The 20,783-nt window shown below is 41.8% G+C and overlaps 1 protein-coding gene across 4 annotated transcripts in view; it reads left to right on the top strand.

The window, feature by feature from the left end:
• Positions 1–17,444, top strand: part of lingo3b (leucine rich repeat and Ig domain containing 3b) — a 57,901-nt gene extending 40,457 nt beyond the window's left edge. For all 4 annotated transcript variants that reach the window (XM_081722486.1, XM_027021768.3, XM_027021770.3 and 1 more), the window contains 2 exons: positions 9,249–9,764; positions 9,947–17,444. In XM_081722486.1, coding sequence (XP_081578612.1) covers positions 9,294–9,764; positions 9,947–11,290 — 1,815 coding nt within the window. In that variant the 5' untranslated portion in view covers positions 9,249–9,293 and the 3' untranslated portion in view covers positions 11,291–17,444. The remainder of the gene's footprint in view (positions 1–9,248; positions 9,765–9,946) is intronic.
• Positions 17,445–20,783: the final 3,339 nt, after the last annotated feature.

Here is a 20,783-nt window from a genome sequence, read left to right as displayed (position 1 = left end):
GTGGTACGCGGTGAATATGTGGTCCTGAAATGTGGTACGCGGTGAATATGTGGTCCTGAAATGTGGTATGCGGTGAATATGTGGTCCTGAAATGTGGCACGCCGTGAATATGTGGTCCTGAAATGTGGTACGCGGTGAATATGTGGTCCTGAAATGTGGTACGCGGTGAATATGTGGTCCTGAAATGTGGTACGCGGTGAATATGTGGTCCTGAAATGTGTCTTCAGCAGTTAGCCTAGTTCACACCATTAACATATCAAGTATACAAAGAATGTTACATAGGATATTTACACTCTTAAGCAGGTACACCGCAGTCGTAGAGTTCTTATTCTAGCCAACATGAATATGGCCAAGGGTTCCCATTCTGTTACAAATGCATTTCATTGGAAATTCAGAATAACAGGGCCTAAGATGCATTCCTGCAGCACATCTTTACAGAAATCTATTGATTTGATTGATTGAGTAGAAAGAACCCCTAATAATAACTAGGGCTCCTTAAATGTGCTTTCGTATATCATAGGTATTGTTTTTAATGTGGTATTTGGAGCTATTAAAATGAGGCATGTTCAGGTTTTCTGGTGCTTTCATGCATTATAGACTCCCAACATTAAAGCCACTGCTTGACATTAATGGTGTAGGTGACTTTAGTACATCAGACTAAAAATGTATGAATGCACTTATTAAAAATGTAATTTGAAATACTATGCAGAACTGACATAATTCCACCTTTCCCCTTCTTCCTCAAATGCCATTAATCCTATAACACAGTCTGTCCTCATTTCTAATTCCTTGCTACTAGCAGCACCTTAGCCAGTTCTTGGGTTTTTGTCCGTTTAGAATAGTTTCAGACAAAATGGTTTCAGGATACACACAGCGGTGGTTTCCTGCAGGTATGGGTGCATGTGTCCACATTTCGAAGCTGGGGGGTGGGGCTGCCCTTAGTGATTGTTATGAAAGGATTGATTGGAGTAAATAGTTTAGATTTACTCAGTTCCTGTTAAAAAGGATGTGCATAAATCCACATAAACAGAAACAAGTCTCATTAGATTGTACAGACAAAATACCAGAGGTGTTCAGCGTGCATGCGTGGGTGCGTGTGTGTATGTGTGTGTGTGTGCGCGCGAGTGTACAAGCAAGGTGAGGCAGAGACAGAAACAGAAGAACAGAGGGGCCAGTCTATGCCACTATTTTTAGGATGAGAGCAGGTTTCACAAGAGACCAAGCAAAGTCTTCCTCCCAAATCCCCAAAAGTGCACAGCAGAATTCTGGGTAAAATCTGTCTCATTGGGATTGTGTTGGCAAATTTAACCTACACTGTGTGCACAATTATTAGGTATAATAATTGTTGTATTTTTGAGGATTCATTTTATTATTGAACAACTACAGTGCTCTCAGTCAATCCAAAATGTTAATAAACCTCAAACCTGAATATTTAAGAAAATAAAAGTGAGGTTTTGGCTTTTTTAGAATAACCATGTGTGCATAATTATTATTAGTGTGCAGAGTTATTATGTAACTAAATGAAAAATTGAAATTTTCTCATCTCACTTGTTTATTTTCATCTGTTAAAATGAGAATAATAAACAACTCAAAATTTACAAATAAACATTTCTGACATTTAAATAAATAAATAAAAATCAGTGACCAATATAGACATCTTTCTTTTCAATAACAGTCATAAACCTTCCATTCATGGAGTCCGTCAGTTTCTTAATCAGCTGATGATCATCCTTTTGTGCAGCAGCCATCACAGCCTCCCAGACACTGTTCAGAGCTGGACTGTTTTCCTTCACTGTAAATCTCCCGTTTAAGAAGGGCCCACAAGTTGAACATTGTCCTGCATAAAAATCATGGTCTTCTTGAAAGATGCAGACTTTTTCCTGTACCACGATTTGAAGAAAGTGTCTTCTAAAACTGGCAGTGGGTTTGGGAGTTGATTTTGAGTCCATCTTCAAACCAAAAAGGTCTGACTAGCTCATCTTTAATAATACCAGCTCATAGCAGTACCCCACCTCCACCTTGCTGGCATTTGAGTGGAGCTCTGTGCCTGTTACTGATCCAGCCACGGGCCTATCCATCTGGTCCGTCAAGAGTCACTCTCATCTAATCAGTCCATAAAACCTTTCTATAAAATCTTTCTTTGGATATTTCTTGGCTCTGACTTGACATTTCATCTTATGTGTCTTGTTCAGTGTTGGCCTGGTTTCAGCCTTCCATACCTTGGCCATGTCTCTGAGTACTGAACACCTTGTACTCCTGGGCATTCCAGGTAGGTTGCAGTTCTGGAATATGACAGCACTGGAGGATAACGGATTCCTGTTCGCTTCAGGCTGATTCTTCTCAAATCTTTGGCAGTTAATTGGCGTCTTTTTTTTCTCAACACGTTTCTTGCGACTCTGTTGACTATTTGCAACAAAACATTTGATGGTTCTGTGATCACACACCAATAGCCTAGCAGTATTAAGAGTGCTGCATCCCTCTGAAAGACCTTTTACCATTTTTGACTTATCAGAGTCAGTTAAATCTCTTTTTTGTCCCATTTTGCTTGAGGAATAGAAGTTGCCTAATAATTCTGGACACCTTGATACAGGGTGTGATCTCCTTAGGCCACACCCTCCCTCATTACACAAATACTTGATATGCTTAAATGCAATAAGCATTCAAGTTTATACAGCTTAGAGTTGAAAATTATGCATAAAATTCTGATATAGTCAAAATACTGTCTTTCCTAATTGTGCACACAATGTATTTTGTAATCTTTCACAATGAAACTGAAGTGGTTAATGGTACAATGAATATCTAACTTGTAACCATTCTAGTGTTTCTGTTATGTTTTCTTAATTTTAAATTGTTCAGAAATGGGATATCTATAATATAAAACATCTATAATAAAACGTGTGTGTTTGTTTTTGAGGGTGTGTGCGTTACTGTTGCATATCTCAAAAGAAGTGAGCATTGTAGGTTGTTTTTAGTCAAAGTATGTGTTCACCACATCTGTGTGTTTTATGACCCAGTCTGACCAAAAAATCAATGTGTGTCTGTAACCGCCTGCTGTATCTGTGACAAAGGGAAGGCCGACTTCATCTGTCTGAGTCGGAATTGCTTCTCTTTTTCCTACTATCACTCTTTCTCACACACGCACCACACACACACTCCCCCCATCTTTCTCTTTCTGTTGGATATAGTATTCAAAATTAGATTGAAGGAAAAGAGACAGCGATGTTGAACAATGAATTTTGAATAACAGCTGTCTAGATGGCACAACATGGCTGGCATACAGTCTCTGCTGATTTATCTCTCACTGCAGTCTATGTTCAGATAAAAATCTATCCGAAGGTTATGTCTATAACTTCTTCTTTCTGTGTTTTCTGGGCAGCAGTATGTTTATTTTACTCTTGCCTAGCAGCAGCAGAACAGATGCTTTACACGTCTCCTGCAGGGCTCTTGACTCCCACCATTGTGACCATGCAGAGTTACAAATCACTGGTAGGTAGGAACAGTGCCATCTTATTGAGGTAAGGATGGCCGCTGAAGAAAGAGTACATGGCTCAGCTGGGATTCAATCCTAAACCAGGGCAGCACTTGAGAACTTTACAGGACCTTTTTTGACTACATCTGGAAGACCAGCATAGGTGTAGATGTCACGTGAAGGTAGCGTAGGTGGGAGTGACGTGTTTCTGCGCGAGTCATGGTAGGTTCTTCATGGCCCAGTCCACTGCATTGGCTTTAGTAAGTGCTGATGATGTAGGTATGAGATTACGCGTGCGCTTGCAACGAACTAGCACATGAAGCTGCTGACGAGTGTTGGTGTTAGTTCGAACTGATGAAAGGGTGTTGTGTGAAAACGCAGCATGTACTCATGTAAATGCATTCTACGTCACAAACAGCATCCCAGGTGTCTCTAATATTACAGTGCAACTACATGAAAATAGCATTAGCACCCTCTGTCAGTTAAGTTTTAGTTAGAATACTCTACCTACTGTAACCTATCCTGTGCTGAGCATTGTGTCTTATCTCAGTGGATGATTCTGCTAATTATCAGGCCTTTCTGGCAATGTCAAAAGTATGTTTCAGTATCCAAAACTGTGCAAAGATGTGTAGGACATCCAGTGGCATGATTGTTCCCTGGGGCAAAAGAAAATTATTTTTCCCTCTGCAGGTCTGAAAAGTGATCTGTTGAGGGTTTAATGTACTAACGTGATGCGACATGAGTCCACAGCCCTCTGAGACCCAGCAAGAGCCATGGAGAGTGGGGGATTTGACAATTACATGGAGCACTTCCACTTGGCCAGAATCCCCACACGAGACTCCAACTACAATGGAACTGTGCCCAGTGATTCAACTTTAAGTGTGTGTCAGAGCTCACAATCAACAAACATATTATTCAACAAACATATTATATATACATATAATATTCATGCAAGACAAACACATTAGATTAGGGACCTGACACCTTCAGTGGGTCCGTTCACGTATTATCTACCACAATATAGGCCTATTCTGAATAACTATAACTAGTATAATTTTAAACAGCTAGGGCAGTGGTAGCTCAGTGGTTAAGGTATTTGACTTGTAATTGAACAGTTGCTGGTTCAAGCCCTGCTGCTGTTGGGCCCCTGAGGAAGGCCCTTAACCCTCAATTGTTCAAGTTGTACTCAGTCATAACTGTAAGTTGCTTTGGATAAAAGTGTCAGATAAATGTAAACAGACATAATTCATTGCTTCAAGAATGCGACCACTTTTCTTGGTAGAAGTTTTGCTTATCTGTGAACAATGTGGCAGGAGTTGAACTTTTAGGGCTCTACTTTTGTGGACTCAGAGCAATGCAGAAATACAGCTGCAGAAATCAGACCGCGATGCAGGCACACGTGGGCTTGGCAGAAATAAGGCATCAGACCCTGGCATATTCACATGTGGGCTTGGCAGAAATAAAGAATCTGACCTTTACACAGTCACGTTAGTGTGGCAGAAATGCTGTTTGCATGACTGGCACTGATGCACTAATCCAGTGCAGAGTAGCGCAATTCCAAAAAGAGGTTTGGTTAGACTGATCAAAGGATCAGCAGGTGTGACGCTGCAATATCCAATCAGTTGACCTTCTCATTCCCTATAAAAAAAAATTTGGTGACCAATGACCAATGTATAGTGACCAATTTTATCACAGCAGTGAGTGTGTCAGAGTAGGTCATATTATAGTAACAATAATATTTTCTTTTTATAATAAGAATTAACAACAATGATGCTATAATAATTAGCAAATAAACATTAACTATAAAAATATATACTATTATTGTTATCATTGTTGCTCACTGTGATGAGAATAAAATTAATATTTACATAACTGTGATGTGCTTAATTATTTAAATTATATAATTTGCCATGGGTAATGACATGCCAACTGTCTGATGCACATTTAATAGTCACAATAGAATTATTTATCCTTACGGAAAAAATAATTAAATCAGTTGCATTTAGTTAGTAACTGGGAGATAGTTTTAGTGATGTCTGATCTAAAATTTGTTGTGAGAAAATGGACACAAAATGGTATTTTGTGTGTCTGTGAAGTGAGGACAACACCATGATACACCTGCATCTGCGCTAAGAGCAGGTCTGAGGAGACAGTAGTGCAAGTGCAGTTTGAAGCCAAAGTTTGTTCAAAATTAACGTTGCACTGGTGAATTTGATGTCACACGCCCTGTTATTTATTTCTACCACCAAATTAACAAATGGCAATAAATGCATGTTCGCCCTACAAACTTAGTCAAATGTGTGTTAGTCATCTCCAACACCCCAGCACAGGGACAAAATTAGAGTGCTTATTCTACTAGAACAGTTCTATCATTACTTTGTGTCAGTGCCAAGAGCTAGTAAACAACTAAATGAGAGGAAGCATCCTACAACTAAACAAGAAAAGACAGAGGTAATTATATCTAGCAGTAAAGAGCATAAACTCCAGTCAAGTGCTCATCTTGACACTGGAGCCCTGACATCTAAAAACCGAGTTAGAAATCTTATCATAATAATGAATTCAGATATGAACTTTAGCAGCCGCATCAAATCAATAACAGAGTCAGCCTTTTACCTTCTAAAGAATGTGTGTATAAGCAGGACCTGGAGAAACTAACCTATGCATTTATCTTCAACAGGCTGGTCTACTGCAGTGGCCTTTATACTGGTTTTTGCACAACCACTATTAAACAGTTACAGCTTATTTAAACTGCAGCTGCTAGAATGCTTATCAGAACAAAGAGAAGTGACCATTTTACTCCAATTATCAAATCCTTATCCTGGCTTTCAATTTATTACAGATTTGAGTTTAGTACGACTACTTTATAAATCACTGAATCACTATCTACTCCTGTCTGGTCCCTAGGAACCTGTCAACTAGCAATGAATCATAACCAAACATTGAAGCACTTCGAATTGACAAACTTGTCCCACTCTTTTGCTCTGGAGTTGATAAAAAGGATAAATCTTAATGTGAACAGTCTTAGTAAGAGATTCTCCCTTACCAGCCTCATGCTAACATGCAGTGTACTGAAGTATAATTGTCGTTTCAATACATGATTATTTTGTGTATTGACACCGACTGCATGTCCTATTTGGCTCCATTGTGAGTGAGTTTTAAACATACTTCCCATAAATTGTGTTATTTTAAGAAACATCTTAATTTTTGCCTGTAATAGCATATAAACATTTAGTTGCAGTCGTTCTAAAATATTCCTTTAAAATCCTTTTGAAAAATGACCTGGTTGTAAAAATCTTGAAAAAGGTTTTAAAAGTTTTACATTGAGAATATTCACAAATGTGTATTAGGATGATCTTGACTGCTTTCAGCATAGTGACTTCCTTGACTACATTGTATTTAAAAATAGTCTAATTTCTTAACAAATTTTTCAATATCTTAGTTCTAGACAGTTTCCTGCTATAGCAAGATTCACTAGTGTATCACACAGCAGTAACAGTTCTTTCGAATTTAAAGTAGCAAAAAGTCACTCACCATTTTCTCACATGGAGGTGGTCATGTTTAAAATGGACTTAATACAGAATCTCTGAAACACTCAGGCCACTAGGTGTCAGTATGAGGACTGTTTCATAGTGTGAAGAATCATTAGAAAAATGAATTATTGTTCCTTTAACAAGCCTCAGACATCCTCTCAGGAGCACCAAGTAAAAGGTACTCTGAAGAAGTTGATTTAAGACTGGTGATTATTGCATGAGTGAGCAAAGATAGCCGTTTCGTAATATGCAGAAAAACTATTGGAAAAATGACTTATGGTTCCTTTAACTTTGACAAACCTCATAGGAGTCCACTCAGGGCAATATGTACTCCAAGAGTTGATTTAATACTGGTGATTATTGCATGATTGGGCAGATAGCACACACCTACTACCAATCAGCATTTCAAGGTCTCCCCGGCATGGGCAGCATATGGCTACAACTGGGATTCAAACCTGAGACACTGGAAGCAATGCTGTGGCTGCTCGGGCATAAAACCAAAACATTTTTAAATGAGCATTTGTGCTTCCTGGTTCTGGACCCAACGCACTGCAGAGCCATGGAAAAATTGCTTCTCTTACACTGTCAAATACAGTGATTCGTTGTAGGAAGCCTTCTGGTGGCATTCGGTTTTGAGCCCATGCAGGAGGGAGCGAGAGCCCAATAATACACCTCTGTAAATTTCAGGACAACGGCTATCATTTTAATACCTCCTGCACCATCTTAATATGTGTTACACTTCCAACAGGCACAATGCAAGAGGTAGAATGCAAAATGCAGGAGGCAGTTTATTTCATGAGGAAACACGAACATGAAGGGTAAAACAAACAGAGGCTAAGGGGTGCTGAGGGTAACCTAACACAGCTGGAGTACACAGAAAAGCAGCAACAACAGTAAAACAAGCCTGAGGCAAACCTGACAGAAAGCCATAACTTACCACAATAACCAACAACTAGAAGCCAAAACCACAGGGCTTAAATAACCAAGACAATCAGACACTAAACAGATACAGGTGAACATGGGAACAGCGGAAACTAAAACGAGGAGTGGAATAGAGGAACAGACGGAGCGGAGAAAACGAAACTAAGGCATGGAACCACAGAGTGCAGGAAGACAGGGAAACCATGACATCAGGGACGTGAGGAGGGTGACCATTCGTGATAATATGCAGCCCCCTCCGTTTTATAAATCTGAGGTATTTCTCTGCAGTGCAGCCATTTCGCTTCCTGCTGCTTATTTCAGTTTAAGAATCGGATGTTTTGATTGCTGCATTTCCAGAACAAATGGAAAACTGGCTCTCACAGAATGCTATCTCTTCTGACTGCCCCACGTTGTGATCGTATCAGCGTGATGTTGAGATAAGCCACCTGTCTGCCCCTCCCACAGTCACCGTGAACGATTGCAAGGTTTAATTTGTAGTTGGACACACTGAGTGTTCAGCCGTGCTTTATGGCCTTTTCATACCTGCCATTCATGTTACATAAGAAGCCCTGAAGCCATGTGTAATTTCTCAGTAGGTCTGTTCTATCTGCATAGCCACAACAGTGTTATCTGTAAATCCATGAGGAATATAAATAGTACATTAGTGTAGGACAATGGATCTTCTCTCTCCCCCACTCCATCCCCAATTCAGTGTCATCTGCTCTTCCATTGTGCAACAAATATTTCCTTCTTTTATGTAATCAGAAGGTCACACACAGTCTTCCAGCTTTAATTTATTCAAAGTGAAATGACACACTCAGGCTGTGCAGGCAGGCACAAACACACATGTATGCTTGCGCACACGCACACACACATACACACACACACACACGCACATGCACACACACACACAGACTTGGTTTCCAGGCACGTCTTCCTGTCTCTTTGCATTATTCCACAGGTTTGATGAGTTCAATGTGCATTAAAGTGAGTGGTTAACACATGGTTTATGCACAGTGCTATATGTATTCAGTCATGCAAGATTGGTCATTTTTTTTCAGCAAGGCTTTTTGCCTACATGAGCACAAAGCTTAGAAACAATTTTATCCCAGACATTGATACAAATCCCTTTTGCCCAAAGCTTTTGGCAGTGTGCTATTTTTATATGCTAATATGCATATCACAGTTTTTCACAGGACACTTCGGAAGGGTACATATGTTCTAATTACACACCTCCCCCACTTCCTACCCCCCCCACCCATGCTTCTCCCTTCTGTCCACCTCATCTCTCTCTCTCTCTCTCTCTCTCTCTCTCTTTCTCTCTGTAGGTGTGTAGTAGACTGATTCCTCCTGAGTGAGGTGGTGGGGTGCTCATGGCAGCCGTATGGGGCCTGGGCTGGCTGGGTGTGAGCCTGGCTCTGCTGGCCCTCGCCCCAGTGTGCCCGAGCTGCCCACCACGTTGCGACTGCGTGGCTCAGCTCCGCTCTGTCTCCTGCCAGCGCAAGCGCCTCTCTGGCGTGCCCGAGGGTATCCCCACAGAGACGCGGCTGCTGGACCTCAGCCGGAACCGGCTGCGCTGGGTGGCACCGGGAGACCTGGCACCGTACCCACGTCTGGAGGATCTGGACCTAAGCGAGAACTTCATCTCCACGCTGGAGCCCAATGCATTCGCCAGCCTGCAGGCCCTGCGCACACTACATCTCCGCGCAAACCAACTCAAGCTGGTGCCCATGGGCGCCTTCGCTCGCCTGTCCAACCTCACCACCCTTGACCTGAGTGAGAACAAGATTGTAATCCTGCTGGACTACACTTTTCAGGACCTACACAGCCTCAAACACCTTGAGGTTAGTGCATGGTTGGGTGGGTGGGTGGGTGGGTGGGTGGATGGATGGATGGATGCATTGGATTGGATTGGATTGAAAAATATCATTAGACTAAAGAGAAAAATTAAATGTGCATGGTCACCAGTATACTGACGTTTGTACTTCATCCAGTATTTTGTCATCCCTCACCCCACATTCTCCAGGTTGGAGACAATGACTTGGTCTACATCTCACATAAGGCTTTCTTGGGGTTGCTGGGTCTGGAGGACCTGACAATCGAAAGATGCAATCTGACTTCTCTCTCTGGCCAAACGTTGTCTTACCTACGCAACTTGGTTACCCTTCGACTGCGCCACCTCAGCATCTCCGCCCTTGAGGACCAAAACTTCCGCAAGATGACTGCTTTACGTGGTCTGGAGATCGACAACTGGCCATTCCTGGAGTACATCTCCCCCCTCAGCTTTCAGGGCCTAAACTTGTCCTGGCTGTCCATCACTTATACCAACATTACTGCTGTACCTTCTGCTTCTTTCCGTAACCTGGCCTACCTGACCTCCCTCAACCTGTCCTACAACCCCATATCTGTTCTGGATCCTTGGGCATTCAAGGATCTGATAAGGCTGAAAGAGCTGCACATGGTCAGCACTAACTTGCAGACCGTGGAGCCACATGCCCTGGCTGGCTTGAGGCAGATCCGAGTGCTCAACCTGTCCAACAACGAGCTCGTCACTTTGGAGGAGAGCTCCTTCCATTCTGTCAACAGCCTTGAGACTTTGCGGGTGGATGGGAACCCTTTGTCCTGTGACTGCCGGCTTCTCTGGATCCTGCAACGCAGACGGACCCTGAACTTCGACGGCAAGGTCCCGGTGTGCGCCGGGCCTGCTGAGGTCCAGGGCAACACGCTGAGCAGTTTTACCGATTCAGCACTGTTTGATTACTTCACCTGCCAGAAACCCAAAATCCGCAACCGGAAGCTTCAGCAGTTGACGGTGCGCGAGGGCCAGCCAGTGTCCTTCCTGTGTCGTGCAGATGGCGAACCGGCACCCGCTATCATCTGGATCTCGCCACAGCGTCGGAGGATCACGTCAAAAAGCAGTGGCCGGATCACAGTCCTGCCAAGCGGTACACTGGAGATCCGCTACGCCCAGGTGGCTGACAGTGGCACATATATCTGCATCGCCAGCAACGCTGGCGGCAACGACACATACTTTGCCACGCTGACGGTGAAAGGGCAGCCTCTAGACTCAGCGCCGTTTGTCAACCACTCGCTGTACACGGCAGACTTCAACGACACGGGTCTGAACAGCACCCGTGTCTTCCTCAAGTTCACCCTGGACCTCACCACCATCCTGGTGTCCACAGCCATGGGCTGCATCACCTTCCTGGGTGTGGTACTCTTCTGTTTCCTGCTGTTGTTCGTGTGGAGCCGCGGACGAGGCCAACGCAAGAACAACTTCACAGTCGAGTACTCATTCAGGAAGACAGAGGGGCCCACCACCAGCGGGACCTCCGGAGGGACCCGCAAGTTCAACATGAAAATGATATGAAACAACGCAGCCAGGGGTCCCCTGGGGGAGGCATGAGCACCCAACATAAACACTCAGCGCAGACTCGCAGAAAACGCGTAGCAAAACTGTGAAATAAAACCCTGAAGGTCCCAGGTCAAGATTTAATCTTAGGAATTGACATGATGAAGCATACCTTGATCTCAATGCCTTTAGAAAGGGAATTAATATCTCTGTGATGGTACCAATATTATTGTGCGATGGTACCATTATTTTTGTGACACTAAGTCACTTTTTATAAATTACTTTAATATTTATTAATCATAGAAAATTAAGCTAAAAATTAAGTTTCCTTTCCCAACACTATTTGCATGGGTAGTTGGTTGCCACTTTTCTAAAAACACAAAATCCTGTTGTTAACATACCACATCCTGTTATTAAGATGATAACTATTTTGTACAAACTGAACTGCATCTTAGAGGGACCAATAGTGGCACCCAATCCCAAAACCAATCCTTTTTCCATCAATTTAACATGCAGTAGCTTCAGAACAATGGCATAGGTGAACTCCTTACAAATGCCAGATATGAAAATAATTGATGCACCGACAAAGCATCAGCTATTTCCTTACCCCTTTTTTTTTTACACCTACCTTAAACATCATCCCACAGCTGGAAACAAGGTGCCGAGGCAAGGACCTAAATAAGACTTCCCTGCTTTGAATACTAAAAAAGATTTGGCCACCATACAGCTTAAGCTTTACCAATAAACAAAAAGTGAAGCGATTAAATCCCGTTGAGTTTGAGAGCTTTGGCATTCTGTTGTGTCTGCGATTATGCGCTGGGTGAGTTGGGGCAAGCACACTGGCCGCAACCCTGCAGGTGCGCTGCTACCACGGCGACGCCGATGTTTGGTGCTCCCGCAGCAGCACTGCATCGCAGTGGGTGCAAACTAATGTGCAACCAGGACCTCAGGGTCTGGTTAGGAAGCCAAGCCTTGGGTACTGGCTGCACCTTCAGTGCAGGCAGAGTGTTTGCACCAGGGTGGTGGAGGGCTGGTATGAGGGAGGTGACTCTCTCATATCCTCTCCCCCCTGGGACTAGACACACGCCCACGACCCACAGGCCTACATGGGGGGAGGCCGCCTGGGTATCGGGGCCACTGGATGTCTCACACACACACACACACACACACACACACACACACACACACACACACACACACACACACACACACACACACACACACACACACACACAAGCCATATGCATTCACAGCTCTGTACAACATTTATAGCTTTATTTATTTACAATGATGAGCAAATGCATAGTGCTATGCAGGAAGAGATGTGAGACATACACTGAAGATGTGAGACATACATTGAAGATGTGAGACATACATTGAAGCTTCCTCACCACACTGCAGTTTCTCCTGATTGCATTTTCAGTTAACTGTAAAATAATAGTACCAGAGCTCATTTTATTTTTCTATTATGCCATTGTAAAGATTTTTTGTTTGATTAACTTTCCTAATAATTTATCGCTTAATATGTTAATTGGAATGCATGTTAGGTTCAGAGCTGCTGCTTTAGCATCACCATGCACATCCATTTTAATTATGTTAATTGGAATGCAGTTTTATTTTGCTGGCTCCGGCAGTAATAGCATCAGGTGCAATAAGAGAGATTATAGTGTTTATTGCTATACTTTGAGAGCATTTGCTACATTGATAATGTAATGTAGGAATGACTTTTCATAGTCAGTTAGAGAGTTTCTTTTTGAAGTTGGATTGAAGGATGGACAAATTCAAAAAATCTAAATGCCCAGAAGCGCATACTGATATAGTGCATTCATAACGGTATTACCATCATATCATGCCACGATTTTAAGCCTTTTGATGACACCAACTGATTTTAGGTTCAGTGTTATACAGAAGTATATTATCATTTAGCATCTAACCAACAGTTTCTGTGCATCACAGCATTGCAGTATGTTACACATGCAAGGCATATATGTGAGAGCATATTTGGTGATACCATTATCACCACAACTCACTATGGTTTTTTTCCGACATTTATTTGGCGGCCAGTGTACAAAAGTCTCTGCTTCTCCTACCCAGTCCCCCCCACCCCATTAAACCCCGCCCCCTACACCCCGACTGGGTCTCAGTGAGGGAGGGGTCCCTGGCTGGTGACCACGGATGTAAATGAAAATCATGACACCCATCTAGCGTATGTGTATTTGACTGTAGAAGGCATTAACTCTTTATATGTTAAGTTTGATATGTATTTTGTACTTACTTTGAATTTCTTTTGTTTTCGGTTTTCACTGATGTTTCATTGCCAGTTGTTATTCAAATGTTATGTTAAAGAATTATCTTTTCTCAATACTGTCACCACAAAAAGATTTAGAGGTTTGTTGAGAACAAATTGCAGGTTAATTAACCGTTCAAGTTAATCCAAGCAGCCCAAAAGTGAGTCCTTAACGGACCATGAGTTGGCGGTGCGCTCCCTAATAGTGTACAGTAAAATACTCCTCCATAAAATAAATAAATAAATAAATCATAGTTCTGCTAACTCCGAACAGAAAATCGATACATGCCAAAAGACCTAGCTGGGAGCTAGTGTTGGGAACAGATTAAGAAACCAAGGAATCCTGAGTATAATGGTGATTTCTGGCAAACTAATCACTCTTTTTGGGCCCAGCCCACCTACCTCCAAGTTTCGCTCATTATTTAAAACTTATCTAAGTGTTCTCAGACCTCACCGAGATCATCAGCAGAGAGGTAGGTTGGAGTGTGCTTGTCGTGAGTGCAGTCGATGTTGTTTTTGTGACTCGGTGTCGTTTCGTTCGTTTGGTCGGTCGGTCCGATTCGTTCTCTAGGTTCGTTAGCGCTTTTAGTTGGCGTTAGGTCTTAGCCGTGCAGTCAGTCACTGTGTTTAGGTGTGGTGTTTAGAAGGAGAGACCCGAGGCCCAGACGGGATGTGGACTCGTATCCTCCCGGCGTTACCCAACACCCGTTTATCCTTGACGCTTCCTCTGTCCAGCAGAGGATAGAATTGCTTATATGTGGTGAGGAAGATGTTATATCGGATGCGGACTGTTCTTGCGTTGTAGCTGACAAACAGTAAAATCTGACAGCTCTGAGGATTGTGAGGTTTTTTTCCCGTACTGCGTTCCCTTTGAAATGATGCAGATGCGAACTGAAAAAAAAAAAGTCTAATATATTTCATTCCAGGTGTCTGACCTGTTAAAAGATAGATAAATGTAATGGGTAGAAGCGTTTCATATGACGTTTTGATGGAGCTGTATATTTTTAGGCTTATTAAATACATCCCGTTGAGCCGTTTCACTGCAGTCAGTGCCTCTATCTTGTCAGCTGCAAGTTTGACAGGACAGACTGGAATCCCTTTGACCTCCACTCTGTCCTCTTCTCTACTCTGTTTTTCCTGTGTTTTTTTTCTTTTCCTCTGTGTCTGTCTTTCTTTCTATTTTAGCTTTCTTTTCGCGTCCCTTCGCGTCTCAGAGGACTGAAGCTCTGACACCTGCCTCCCAGACACACGCTCTACTGCAGTAACTAAAGCTCCGTGGAAAAGAGCGAAGGTGTTTCCACAGTCTCCACTACAACTGCTTCTCTTCAACCAGTGGAGCTTCGCGGCGACAGTTTAATACTTTCAACGGGATTATTGTTATTACACTGAAAGGATTTATCAGATCGCTGACCTGGTAAAATGATTCCTTAGGAGCAATCCAAATCTGGAATGTGGCTGCAGATAAATAAGATTAAAAAATATAGTAAATTAATTAATCAAGTATTCTCTTTACAAAAAGCAAACAAATATTTTCCTGCACATCATTATATTATTATGTGGCTGTGTAATGTATTTGTATTCATATATTTAGTTCTCAAACAAAAGCACAGAATTTCTATTTTGCCATAATGACGTCAATAGCAACATTTGCTTTCGACACATCTATTATAGTGCGATTTAGCAAGTGTCCCAGACATTCTCCTCATGCTTCCATTCTGGCCTCGTACTAGCCTCTGATTTTTCTGTGATCTTAAGGAAGTCGGTCTAACACTCCCCTCCATCTCCTCATCAATCTGCCATCATATGCAGTGTACTGCACACACAGGCAGCGGGCGACCTATCGCTCGCTCTTTCTCACACACACACACACACACACACACACACTTTCAGACATCCCACACAAATGTGTCACACAAGAGTATTTGTATACCACTTCTACTAGCTGAGAGAGACTAACGCACACACACACACACACACACACACACACACATTGGCAGTGGTGTTCTGCGAAACATGCAAGACAGCAAACAGCCACACAAGCTTGTCAGCCACAGACTGAAGGTTTGTGTAAATAAGAGGATTTATTTATGCATTACTTTCATTTATTTAATTTATTTCAAGGACACTAAATGTTGCGCTCTTGTACGAAGGAAAAAGAAGAGCCTGGACGGTAGATGTAATCTGTGGTGTTTAAAGGGATTCCATTTACATTAAGGGAGAACAGTACACAAGAACAACTCTGGATCTCCATTTAGAGGCTTACCTTAAAATCCTTATTCAGATTTTGTCTCGCAAATTTAAAAAAAAAAAAATTTTAAGATCGCTAAGCAACAGTTTTATTGACATAGACTAGAAGAAACATCAAATATTTCGTATCGATTTTTGAGCATCAAGCGTTGAAAATGCCACCACTGCTCTCTGGTGGTGAATAGTTGTAATAACATACACATAATAAATCCGAATCATACTGATTAACAGTATCTTATAAAAAGTAAGACTGATAGCCTCACATAATATAATAACGATAATATCTGTACAAGGTACAATGTTTTAGTTCATTTGGGCAAATTAAAACAGTGAAAAGCACACCAGGGTCCCTGAGCTGTGCCAGTCAAGTAATTTTAAACAGTTTCAGTTTGACCTTCTACACAGATCAAGTTTTCTGATTCAAGTAAATGTCAAACTCTTGATAACCTAGCCCTAGATTTATTAGCTGTCCTTATTCGAAAGAATGGTAGTAGTTTTGTCGACAGCTGTGAAAGATAGAATATAGAATAGGCTATATGAAATATATCAAAAGTGCCATGGTTTTGGTGATACATTTCCTGTTAATATTTGTACTTATAATGAATAAATCTTATTAAGAGATTCAGGAATGCTATTCGTGAAATGGTTTTCTCTCTTGTGAACTAGCAGATCTGATCTATGCATGCATTTCTTTGAAATCCCTGAAAACTCCCAAACACGTCTGTTCTTGTGTAAATCTCATTTAACATCCTTAAAGCACACTGTGGGACTGGATGAAAAATAATATTTGGGATAATAATGTCTATAAATAAGAGCCATATGTGTGTGGCTGTTCAGATCCTCCTGGGAGCAAAGTGTTATCACCCCTTTGTGTTTATTTCTTGATTTGTTACATGTTTGAAGTCCTTCCCAGTGCATTAACTCTAATATTATACACTCAAGATCAGAGAGGACTTGCTTCTAGGTGTGTGGTTCATTTTGGTATTTGATGACAGAAAGGATGAATGTGTGTGTGGGTGATTCTCTCTCTCTCTCTCTCTCTCTCTCTCTCTCTCTCTCTCGCTCAAATTTTCTCTCTTATTCTCTTTCTCTTTCATATAATAATGCAATCCTGCTGTTAAAGTTTACATCCAGAGCCACAGATAGTCTAAGCACAAAACAATTACAAGGTGATATGCCATAGATATTTAGGAGAAGCTCCCAAAATGAATTACTATGGCAGTGCCACGGCAGCATGCTGCTCTGTTTAAAATACTGGTATGGCTCAACAAAAACTCCTGTCACTCAACACCACACAAAACTCAATCTACACAAAGCACACAAAGCATGCGGGTTTTTGATCTTGAACTACAGCCAGCCTTTCAGGGTCTTTACTGGATTCAGTGCCATATACACATTTCCATTCCCCTGCAATCCACTGACCATATGGCAGCATGTGTGTGAGAAGTGCATGCTACACTGACTTGGATTGACTGAGGCTCTTGGGGTGATCATGATTTCAGTGCCGGTATTTCATCCAACCCCACAGAGGCTTGGTCTTGTTTTGATTATGTTTTCAAGCATATATTTGTTTTATACTGTTTGTCTTGTAAAGGAAAAAAAACACATTTTCTTCATAAAAGCATGTTCCACACTGCGGACTTGTCTCTCTGTCCTCTTTCATGTGTATTTGTGTAAATGTGCACTGTTGTGACCCCTTCACCATGCCACCATAGACACACAACGCCTAAATCATAATTAGACTGCTCAGAGTGCAGTGCTGTGTTCTGAGAGAGAACTCTTTGCTTTATTTTTCAGTTGTGTGCTGGGGTTTGAGTTTGTTATCACTAGGTGGCATTGATGAGATATAATTGGCTAAGCCTTAAATCCCTCACTTAAATCCCTGTTAAATTTCACTTCAGACCATTTTGTTCTCATCTTTGCTGATCATCGAAAGGCAAAGAAAACACTTATTTTCCAATTGTTTCTTTATTTAATTAACCAAAACACACAATTGTTTTTTTTTATCCATACTAGTCGTTTCATTTCATTTATGTTCTGTAACAGTTATTACTTGGTTTTTGCCTTCTTTAAAGGACTCAACATGTGAACATAAGTAACTGTACAGGCCCTCTATACCTGTGAGACTAAGACTGGGAGAACAGGAATTCAGAGAAATGAGTGCCTCGCACAATTACAGCATGTGATTTTGTCATGTCATGGTGGCAGAGGGAGAAATACATTACCAGGTAGGTGACTCTAAGAATGAAAGGATGAATGGTGAAATGGTGAGATTTAGATTGTCAGTTCTACAATCTTTGGCTCCCCACGGGCACTCTCATAGTGTAGATTGTGTGCAAAGATCATGTGTCTGTCACATTTCACGTACCACCCCCCCACCCCCGCCTCTTAGTTCTTTGTTTCAGGTTTGGTGGATTCCTTCTGTTCTTTCAATTTATCCCCAGTCATGTGTGTCTTTTTAAATTAGGGAAGGTCATAACCCTGAAACAAACAATGCTACCCTTTCATTCTACGCTTTCAGCCAGCCTTGTAGCTATTAACCTGTAACCCCGTCCCAGACACAATCCATGTGATTCAAAGGAGCCACAGTTCTTTGTTGCCCCAACTGTGCCCCCTGGTGTTTGTAAGGTCTACACCGGCATACTTCAGATAGGGAAGTATACAGCACAAGCTCGGTGAGTTTCGGTGCGCATAGTATAGGCACTTCATTGAGGACAACGCTGATATTACATTTGATAGGGGAACGTGGCAGCCGCAAAAGCACCATGTGGAATCATAGCTGGCTTTAGGGGGTGGGATGGAGAGAGGGAGCATGGGACCAGGAGGAGAGCGAAGGAGAGAGAGAGAGAGAGAGAGAGAGAGAGAGAGAGAGAGAGAGAGAGAGAGAGAGAGAGAGAGAGGGGACTGGAAATGGTGTTTGCATAGCTCTCTGTGCAAAAAAAAAAAAAAATTTACTTTTCCCTCCTCAGTCTCTAGATTCTACAGGCATCACGCTCGAGGAGGCCAACATTGCTATTTCACAATGGTGTGTAGGAGAGGAGTGGAGAGAGTTGTAATGGTCACTCCTCTACACTAGATGCACTACAGGAAGGTGTCTGCTGTGTTCTTTAAAATTAGACTGATAGGGACCGAACTATGCGTTAACTTTGCTCTACAGACGAGGGCATGGTTCCTTTTCATTATGGCGGTGTGTAGTATTAATGAAGACCACTAGATGGCAGTGGTCTTTATTGATAAACGTCATGGTGAGAACTGCATTGTTAATGGCCTATTTACTAAAGTCTCAAATTAAGACTTGCTGATGAAGATTCAGATTCGGATTACTGTACTCATTAGGATAACTGTAACTGTAACCACTAGGATAAAACAGGTCAGTGTAGATCGGTGTTCTAGCAAAGGAAAATTTGATAAATTAAAAAGCTATAGTTCATGGAGGTGGTGTGATTAGTCAGTGGGATGCTATTTACATAGCAGTCCCTAAAAAAAAAATTCAGTGTCACTGACTGGAGGAGGACTTGGTCATCTCTCTGAGGATCTCTCTCCCAGTCTTTGAATCTCGCCCGCTTAACAGCGTCTCTACCTTTCTCGCATTTTTCCCTCCTTCTTTCCGTTCATTCTTTCTCTTTCTTTTTTTTTTGGTTCTTGTCTTTCTCTCTCCTCCTCAGTCGAAATTGATTGTCTTCTACCATCACAAAGACACTTGTTTCTGATTGGTTCTTGGAGACCAGAGGAGGGAGAGAACTTGGCCACCAGGGGGCTCACCTCAGCTCCGAGCGCACTCAGACGTTGCACTCCAGCTCAAAACGACGCGGAAAAGCTGTTTAGCGGTACGACGACACGGCCACAGGCTTGTGGGTGTCGCTAAGTAAACAGACCACAGGCTAAATCATAAATACAGAAATCTGAACTGGAAAAAAAAAAACTCACAGTTGTGGCTCCAAATAGAGAGTCAGGCTTGCAAGTCCTGACATGACCTTTAGGGCTTTGATTCATATATACACTTCAAATGCAACACAAAAAAGGCCGAGGACAGAGGAGAATACAACGCATGCGTTTTAACAAGGGAAGAGCAAAGCCTACAAGCAACAAAAATGCAACAGGTAAATAAATAAAATGAAAAAAATTAAATAAAACAAATAGGCTTGGTGTCAGTTTTGTCAGACGTTTCCCACCCTGGCCAGTCTACCTTTATCCCACACCCTCTCCTTGGCCAAAAAGGAAGAGTAATCCTGCAGTTTCTAAACACTTAGTTTAATATCCATGCATAAAAGAATGGTCTGCGTCTCCTTAACAGCAGAGCTGCAGTTGACTGGATTTTTTTTCTTTTTTTTAGATATCAGAATCACTTGAACAACACACAAGAAACATTATTCGAACAGAATTGCATTTGCGTACAAGATAAAAACAAATGAATCACACAGAGGGGGCAGGAGAGAAAACCCAGATGCCAAGCAAAATGTAAAGGAAGTGAGATTTGCTCATGACATGTCTGTCATGGTCTCACAAGTTTGGATTTGCCAGCCCAGCTCCCCAGTACCCTTGTAATCCAATGTCTCATTTTTAAAAAAAGTTCCTTTTTTTTTTTTACATGAATACTAATAAGGATATCAGGGCAACAACCTGGACTGAATACAAGAGACAGTGTGGGGGCTACCTATTAAATGCTGGACTTTTTTCACCTCTGATTTAACACCTACTTCATTCTGTCCCCTACCCCAACATTCAGGAAGTCTTGTACTCAGTTTTAAAAAGTGGGTGGAGTTTCAGGGAACATGCTACTGCAAAAATCTAAACCAAATATGGCAAAGCAACAAGAGAATACAGAACAGTATAAAGCTTCAAGTCACAATATTTCCAAAACTATTATTTTAGCAATATTCATTATCTTTAGGTACCAGTACTATCATCATTATTGTTTTATTACATAGCCTTTACATTAAAGTTTTTGAGGTATATCAGATTTTCATTGTCAACACA

This window comes from Electrophorus electricus, chromosome 11 (genome assembly GCF_041902795.1).
Source record: "Electrophorus electricus isolate QZ-2024a chromosome 11, ASM4190279v1, whole genome shotgun sequence".
Classification (NCBI taxonomy): Eukaryota; Metazoa; Chordata; class Actinopteri; order Gymnotiformes; family Gymnotidae; genus Electrophorus; species Electrophorus electricus.
Note: the sequence above shows the minus strand (reverse complement) of the source record. Positions and strands in the feature narration are given on the sequence as shown.